This window comes from Rhinopithecus bieti, unplaced genomic scaffold, assembly GCF_001698545.2.
Source record: "Rhinopithecus bieti isolate Rb0 unplaced genomic scaffold, ASM169854v2 scaffold_63942, whole genome shotgun sequence".
Lineage (NCBI taxonomy): Eukaryota > Metazoa > Chordata > Mammalia > Primates > Cercopithecidae > Rhinopithecus > Rhinopithecus bieti.
The window spans coordinates 30003-38425 of record NW_016824266.1 but is presented as its reverse complement, the minus strand read 5'-3'; the positions used below and the strand labels follow the sequence as shown (position 1 = coordinate 38425).

At 47.6% G+C, this 8423-nt stretch overlaps 1 protein-coding gene across 1 annotated transcript in view; it reads right to left on the bottom strand.

Moving 5' to 3' along the window:
- Positions 1–7352, bottom strand: part of CENPV (centromere protein V) — a 44070-nt gene extending 36718 nt beyond the window's left edge. Inside the window, exons 1-3 of the mRNA XM_017862214.1 lie at positions 7199–7352; positions 5264–5352; positions 5062–5168 (exon numbers count right to left, since the gene is read on the bottom strand). Of these exons, the coding sequence (XP_017717703.1) occupies positions 5062–5168; positions 5264–5352; positions 7199–7352 (350 nt within the window). The remainder of the gene's footprint in view (positions 1–5061; positions 5169–5263; positions 5353–7198) is intronic.
- Between the last annotated feature and the right edge of the window lie 1071 nt (positions 7353–8423).

Here is an 8423-nt window from a genome sequence, read left to right as displayed (position 1 = left end):
AAAAAAAAAAAAAAAAAGAAAAGAAAAGAAAAAAATAAAATTTTAAATTAAAACTTTTTTTTTTTTTTGAGATAGAATCTCGCTCTGTCGCCCAGGCTGGAGTGCAGTGGTGCAATCTCAGCTCACTGCAAGCTCTGCCTCCTGGGCTCACACCATTCTCCTGCCTCAGCCTCCCGAGTAACTGGGACTACAGGTGCCCGCCACCACGCCTGGCTAATCTTTTCGTATTTTTAACAGAGACAGGGTTTCACCATGTTACCCATGACGATCTCAATCTTCTGACCTTGTGATTCACCCACCTTGGCCTTCCAAAGTGCTGGGATTACAGGCGTGAGCCACCGCGCCCGGCCAAAAACATTTTTTTACAGCGACAAGATCTCACTATGTTGCCCAGGCTGGTCTCAAACTCCTGAGTTCAACTGATCCTCCTGACTCGGCCTCCCAAAGTGCTGGGATTACAGACAAGAGCCACCATTTTGGGCCAGGCACTGTGGCTTGCACCTGTAATCTCAGCACTTTGGCAGGCTGAGGTCGGAGGACTGCTTGGGGCCAGAAGTTTGAGACCAGCCTGGGCAACACAGTGAGATTCCTGTCGCTACAAAAAAGTTAAAAATTAGTTAGGCATGGTGGTACATGCCTATAGCCCCGACTACTCTGGGAGCTGACATGGAAGGATCCCTTGAGTCTGGGACATCAAGGCTACAGTGGGCTGTCATTGCACCAGTGCACTTCAGCCTGGGCAACAAAGCAAGACCCTGTCACCAAAAAAAAAAAAAAAAAAAAATTTTTTTTACATTGAATTATCGTATGGTCCAGCAATTCCACTTCTGGGTATATACCCCAAAAGATCTGAAAGGACTTGAACAGATATTTGTACACCCATGTTCACTGCAGTATTATTCACAATAGCTAAAATGTAGAAACAACTCAAGTGTCCATCAACAGACGAATGGATAAAGAAAATGAGGTAGAGGCCGGGCGCGGTGGCTCAAGCCTGTAATCCCAGCACTTTGGGAGGCCGAGACGGGCGGATCACGAGGTCAGGAGATCGAGACCATCCTGGCTAATATGGTGAAACCCCGTCTCTACTAAAAATACAAAAAAAAAACTAGCCGGGCGAAGTGGAGGCCGCCTGTAGTCCCAGCTGTTTCAGAGGCCGAGGCAGGAGAATGGCGTAAACCCGGGAGGCGGAGCTTGCAGTGAGCTGAGATCCGGCCACTGCACTCCAGCCTGGGCGACAGAGCAAGACTCCGTTTCAAAAAAAAAAAAAAGAAAGAAAGAAAAGAAAATGAGGTAGATACAAGGGAATATTAGTCTTAAAAAAGGAGGCCGGGTGCGGTGGCTCACACCTGTAATCCTAGCACTTTGGGAGGCCGAGATGGGCAAATTACTTGAGGTCAGGAGTTCAAGACCAGCCTGACCAACATGGTGAAACCCCCTCTCTACTAAAATACAAAAAAAATTAGGTGGGCATGATGGTGGGTGCCTGTAATCCCAGCTACTAGGGAGGCTGAGACGGGAGAATTGCTTGAACCCAGGAGACAGTAGTTGCAGTAAGCTGAGATCTTGCCACTGCACTCCAGCCTGGGCAACTAAGCAAGACTCCGTCTCAAAAAAAGAAGGAAATTCTGTCACATGCTAAAACATGGATGAATCTTGAGGACATTATGCTAAATGAAATAAGCCAGTCCAGGCATGGTGGCTCATATCTGCAATCCCAGCACTTCAGGAGGCTGAGGTTGGAAATCGCTTGAACTCAGGAGTTTGAGACCAGCCTGGGCAACATGGTGAAACCCCATCTCTACAAAAAATACAAAAAAATTAGCTTGATGTGGTGACGTGTGCCTATAGCCCCAGCTACTCAGGGGCTGAGGCAGGAGGATCACTTGAGCCTAGGAGGTCGAGGCTATAGTGAGTCACGTTTGCACCACTGCACTCCAGCCTAGGTAACAAAGCAAGGCGCTATCTTAAAAATAAATAATTAAATAAGCCAGTAACAAAAAAACACATATTGTACAATTCCACTTATATGAGGCATTAAAGTAGTCAAACTCATAGAGACAGAAAGTAGAATGGTGGATGCCAGGATTGGGAGGAGGGGGAAAAGGGAGTTATTGTTCAATGTAGACAGAGCTTCAGTTTTACAAGATGAAAAAGTGCCAGAGATCTGTTGCACATGGCCGGGCGCAGTGGCTCACGCCTGTAATCCCAGCACTTTGGGAGGCCAAGGCGGGTGGATCACTTGAGGTCAGGAGTTTGAGACTAGTCTGACCAACATGGTGAACCCTGTCTTTATTAAAAATACAAAAATTAGCTGGGCGTGTTGGTGGGCACCTGTAATCCCAGCTATCTGGGAGGCTGAGGCAGGCGAACTGCTTAAACCCGGGAGACGGAGGTTGCAGTGAGCAGAGATCATGCCACTACACTCCAGCCTGGCCAACAAGAGCAAAACTCTCTCAAAACAAACAAACAAAAAAACAAACTGTTGCACAATAATATGAATATAGTTAACACTAGCAAATTGTACAGCCAAAATTGGGGGTAAATGTCAGGTTATGTGTTTTCTTTTTTCTTTTTTTTTTGAGACAGAAATCTTGCTCTGTTGCCCAGGCTAGAGTGCAGTGGCACAATCTCGGCTCACTGCCAGCTCTGCCTCCCAGGTTCATGCCATTCTCCCGCCTCAGCCTCCCGAGGACTACAGGTGCCCGCCACCATGCCCAGCTAATGTTTTGTATTTTTAGTAGAGACATGGTTTCATCGTGTTAGCCAGGATGGTCTCGATCTCCTGACCTTGTGATTCACCTGCCTCGGCCTCCCAAAGTGCTGGGATTACAGGTGTGAGCCACCGCGCCCGGCCAGATTATGTATTTTTTTTAAATCACAATTTAAAATTTAAAAATAAAAGTTTTTTTTTTTTTTTTTTTGAGATGGAGTTTTGCTCTTGTTGCTCAGGCTGGAGTGCAATGCCACCATCTTGGCTCACTGCAACCTCCGCCTAACAGGTTCAAGTGATTCTCCTATCTCAGCTTCCCAAGTAGCTGGGATTACAGGCATGCGCCACCATGCCTGGCTAATTTTGTATTTTAGTATAGACGGGGTTTCGCCATGTTGGCCAGGCTGGTTTCAAAGCCCTGACCTCAGGTGATCCACCGCCTGTCCTCAGGCGATCTGGCCTCCCAAAGCGCTGAGATTATAGGTGTAAGCCACCATGCCCGGCCAAAAAAAAGGTTTTAAATGCTTAAGCAAATTGGGGATTATATGGTATTTGGTTTGTTACCTTCAGCTTTCATGAATTTATGTACTATTTCATGATAACAATATTGTAGCCAGGCAGAGCGGCTTGTATGTGTAATCCCATCTACTTGGAAGGCTGACACAGGAGGAGTGCTTGAGCCCAGGAGTTGGAGGCTGAAGTAAGCTATGATTGCACCACTGCACTCCAGCCTGGGCAACAGATACTCTAAAATAGATAATAAATACATATGTTAAAAAACATTTAAGATAGCTATTTTTTTGTTTGTATTTGAGATGGAGTCTCACTCTGTCACCCAGGCTGGAGTGCAGTGGCGTGATGTCAGCTCACTGCAACCTCTACCTCCTGGGTTCAAGGGATTCTCATGCCTCAGCCTCCCAAGTAGTTGGGATCACAGGAGTGCGTCACCACGCCCAGATAATTTTTGTATTTTTAGTAGAGATGGGTTTTGCCATGGTGGCCAGGCTGGTCTTGAACTCCTGGACTCAAGTGATCCACCTGCCTCAGCCTCCCAAACTGCTGGGATTACAGGCGTGAGCCACTGAAATCTGCCTAAAGTAGCTATTTTTTAATGGATAGATTTCTGTACTTTTCAGGCCTAACATGAAAACAGTACAGAATTTTGCTCTGTGTTCCTTTGGGCATTCAATATCAACGTTTCTCACTTGCTTGTAAAAAATCAGGAGTTCATTACATAATTGAACTGAAATAGCCAAATGTGAAATATAAAGGAATTGACAAATCAGAGATTAATTCCACATTTTAAACATCACCAAATAATGTCAAGAAAACAACTGTGAACTTTTAATTGGAACTACAGTTTTGTCACAGATTTTCATTAAAAGGCATCTAGCCAAGTAAAATCACTTAGATCTCAGAATCAATCCCCCTTTGTTTCTTTTGAAGGAACTGCCAAGGCAAACAGCATTTGCCTATGGAGATGAAATACAGTACTCTACTGTCTTTTTGCTTTGTGTTTCAAGGCTGTCACAAAATTTCTTTTCTCCAGTTGAACAAAAGAGAAAATTGCATTTTCATCACTGAACAAACATTTATTGAGCACAGTGCCTACTGTGCCAGATTACCAAATTCTTGATCTTAGGTTACCAAATTACCTACTTTGGGAAAACACTGAACCAGGAGCCTGTATGACTAACTATAAGTTCTGGCAACTGCTAGAACTTCCCAGTGAAGTCATTATACCAGTCATGAGATCTGCCTTCTAGCTCATTCTTCGATCAACATGATTCAGGAGGAGCTGCTTGTTGGTGAAATAAATTTAGAATCACTGTTAGGCTAACAAAAAGGAAAATCCATACTTTGTATAATCAAATAAACGTTTTATAAACTACCTCCCAAGTCGTTCAAAATCACTTCCAAAATTATCTTAAACTGTTTATTTCTATCTCCTGCTTATTCACGTCAGGAGACAGTAGATCCCGGTTTTATTTAATTTAACTGAAAGTTGCCTAGGTGTTAACTCATATACCAGCTCATTTTGTCGACAGTTTCTTAACGTTATGATCAGGTATGTTGAATTTAGTAATTAGCGACCTTTCTAAGTGATGTTTACTTAATTGTATTAATATGCACATTTCTAGACTACTTCTTACATTATGAAGGTTGGTATCACGTGAAAAACAGGCAATTTCATGTTTACTTCCACCCCACCCCCGTGACTCTGCCAGGCACCAGGATCCAAACACATCTGCCTTACTCACCTTCCTTGGGTTATCTCCTTGCAGGACGAGTGGCCACACCCAGGGTGTAGGGAAACCCGTCGCTTGGTCCTAGCTGGTTAACCCCACCCTTGCACAACAAGCACGTCAATGGGAGCAGTATCAGCTACTTTCTTATAGGTGAATTCCCGTTTCTTGAAATGGGGTTTCGGCTCCCTAATCTGCACTTTTTTTTCCTACCAGTTTGGAGAAACAGGGAAGGACTGGATTTGCAGGTATTATCGGAGCCAGAGCGAAGCCCAGCCACTGTCACCCTGGACTCCAGCCTCACCTCTCTGGGCCTGGTGGTGAGGGGCTTCAGCAACAGGTGCCCGGTCCCCGCAGAGGGTCCCACTCTCAACTCCAGATTTACAGACTGTCCTAGGGCCGTGATGAGGATTAAGACAACGCAATTAAGAGCACTCTGACTACAGAAGCATGATTTAAAGCTCCACAACCCTGCAATAACCATGAACAAAAATAAAAAATGGCTAGTCTGCCAGGCACAGTGGTTCATGCCTGTAATCTTAGCACTTTGGGAGCCCGAGGGAGGCAGATCTCTTGAGCCCAACAGTTCAATGACAGCATGGGTAACATAGCAAGACTCTGATCTACCAAAAAAAAAAAAAATCAAAAAAATTAGACCGAGCACGGTGGCTCATACCTGTAATCCCAGCACTTTGGGAGGCCGAGGCAGACAGATCACCTGAGGTCAGGAGTTCAGGACCAGCCTGACCAACATGGTGAAACCCCACCTGTACTGAAAAATACAAAAATTAGCCAAGCATGGTGGCAAGCACTTGTAATCCCAGCTACTCAGGAAGCTGAGGCAGGAGAATCGCTTGAACCAGGGAAGCGGAGGTTGCAGTGAGCCACATCATGCCACTGGCCTTCAGGTTGGGTGACAGAGCGAGTCTCTGTCTCAAAAAATAAATACAAAATGTAAAAGCCAGGCATGGTCCACACCTGTGGTCCAGCTGCTTGGGAGGCTGAGGTGGGAGGATAACTTGAACCCTGGAGGTCGAGGCTGCAGTGAGCCTGCACTCCAGCATGCGGGACAGAGCCAGACTTTGTCTCAAAAAAGCAAAAACAACTGGCCAGTGTATGAGGGGCTCGCGTTTTTTGTTTGTTGAGACGGAGTCTCGCTCTGTCGCCAGGCTGGAGTGCAGTGGCGCGATCTCGGCTCACTGCAATCTCTGACTCCTGGGTTCAAGCAATTATCTGCCTCAGCCTCCCAAGTTGCTGGGATTACAGGCGCCTGCCACCACGCCCGGCTAATTTTTAAAATATTTGTAGTAGAGGTGGGGGGGTTTCACCATCTTGGCCACGCTGGTCTTGAACTCCTGACCTCGTGATCCACCCGCCTCGGCCTCCCAAAGTGCTGGGATTACAGGCGTGAGCCCCCGCGCCCGACCAGGGTCGCGTTTTTTAAAACATGGGACAGGGAACTGTGCTTCACAATCACCACCAGGTGTCGCGACATCGGGTGCCATGCCGTCCCGCTTCTGAGGCGCGGCGGCCCACTCTGGGAGGCCGAGGTGGGTGGATTACCTGAGGTACAGAATTCGAGACCAGCCTGGCCAACACGGTGAAACCGCGTCTCTACTAAAGATACAAAAAATTAGCCGGACGTGGTGGAGCACGCCTGTAATCCCAGCTACTTGGGAGGCTGAGGCAGGAGAATCACTTGAACCCGGGAGGCGGAGGTTTCGGTGAGCCGAGATCGCGCCATTGCACTCCAGCCTGGGAACTAAGAGCGAAACTCCCTCTCAGTAAAAAAAAAAAGAAAAAAAAAGGTAAAAAAACAAACACCTTCTTCCTTCTCCCGCCGGAAATACCCTCTTTCAGGAAGGCGCGCCCGTGCAGCGCACGCGCACTCAGTTACTTAGCAACGTCGGCGCTAAATCACCCCAGGCGGAGCCCAGCAACAATAGAGTCACTACGTCCCCCACCAATCAGCGCCGACCTCGCCTTCGCAGGCCTAACCAATCAGTGCCGGCGCTGCAAGGAAGTTTCCAGAGCTTTCGAGGAAGGTTTCTTTAACTCGAATTCATCCGCCTTATAATTTTCTTATATTTTCCTAAAGAAGGAAGAGAAGCGCATAGAAAAGAAGGGACATAATTTGTTAGGATCCTTCCTTACGGCTATGAGGAATTTGTGGCTCAGTTGAAAAGCCTAAACTACGTCTCGGGATGTTGGGCGCGGCGAACTACTTTCAGCGGCGCACGGAGACGGCGTCTACGTAAGAAGTGATAAGCAACGCAACACACGTTGCATAAATTTGCGCTCCGCCAAACCGGAGCATTCAGGGGCGGCCGGCTTTGTTGGGTGTGCTCGTTTTGGTGTGTCTGCGGCTGACCGTGATTGGTGATTCGCAGCATCCTCGTAACTGCTAACAGGTACTGTCCCGCAGCCGTAACGACCTCCGAGGGCGTGAGAGGGGGGAGTGGGTGAAGTCAAGCTGGAGGCTTCTTGGGGTTGGGTGGGCCGCTGAGGGGAGGGCGTGGGGGAGGGGAGGGCGAGGTGACGCGGCGCCGGGCCTTTCCGGGAGAGTGGGCCTTGTTGACCTGAGGGGGGCGAGGGCGGTTGCCGCGCGCGCGCGCGCGGCGACAGAAACTAACGGACGCTTAACCGACGGCGATTCTCTCGCGTTTACTTCGGGGGAAGGCGAAAAGAGGTAGTAGTTTGTGTGGCTTTTGGAAACCTTTACTTCGGAATCCCAGTGTGAGAAAGGTGCCCCTATGTGTTTAGTGGGATTTTTACTTCGCGAGTCTTGTGGGTTCGGTTTTGTTTTCAGTTTACCTAACACCGTGCTTAGGTTTTAGGCAGTTTGAAGTTCGGTCGGGGGAGTTTGAATATCCGCAACTGTTAGTGGAGAAAGCTGTGGACGCTTGTTAAGGAGCGCTCTGGATTCTCCGCTCTTGACGTTGAAACCTTGAGTGACGAATTTCATATTAAGTGATTTAGCCTTGTATAAATGAGGGAAGATTAGCGGAATGTTAACGTGTTTAAGGCATTTTGAAGGAATAGTTGCTAACTTTGAAGCATATTAGATGAAGCAAGAATTCTTGAAGCAAGAAATACAATGATCCTGAGATGACACGCTTATGTTTTACTTTTAAACTAGGTCAAAATGCAGATCTTCGTGAAGACCCTGACCGGCAAGACCATCACCCTGGAGGTGGAGCCCAGTGACACCATCGAAAATGTGAAGGCCAAAATCCAGGATAAGGAAGGCATTCCCCCCGACCAGCAGAGGCTCATCTTTGCAGGCAAGCAGCTGGAAGATGGCCGCACTCTTTCTGACTACAACATCCAGAAGGAGTCGACCCTGCACCTGGTCCTGCGTCTGAGAGGTGGTATGCAGATTTTCGTGAAGACCCTGACCGGCAAGACCATCACCCTGGAGGTGGAGCCCAGTGACACCATCGAAAATGTGAAGGCCAAAATCC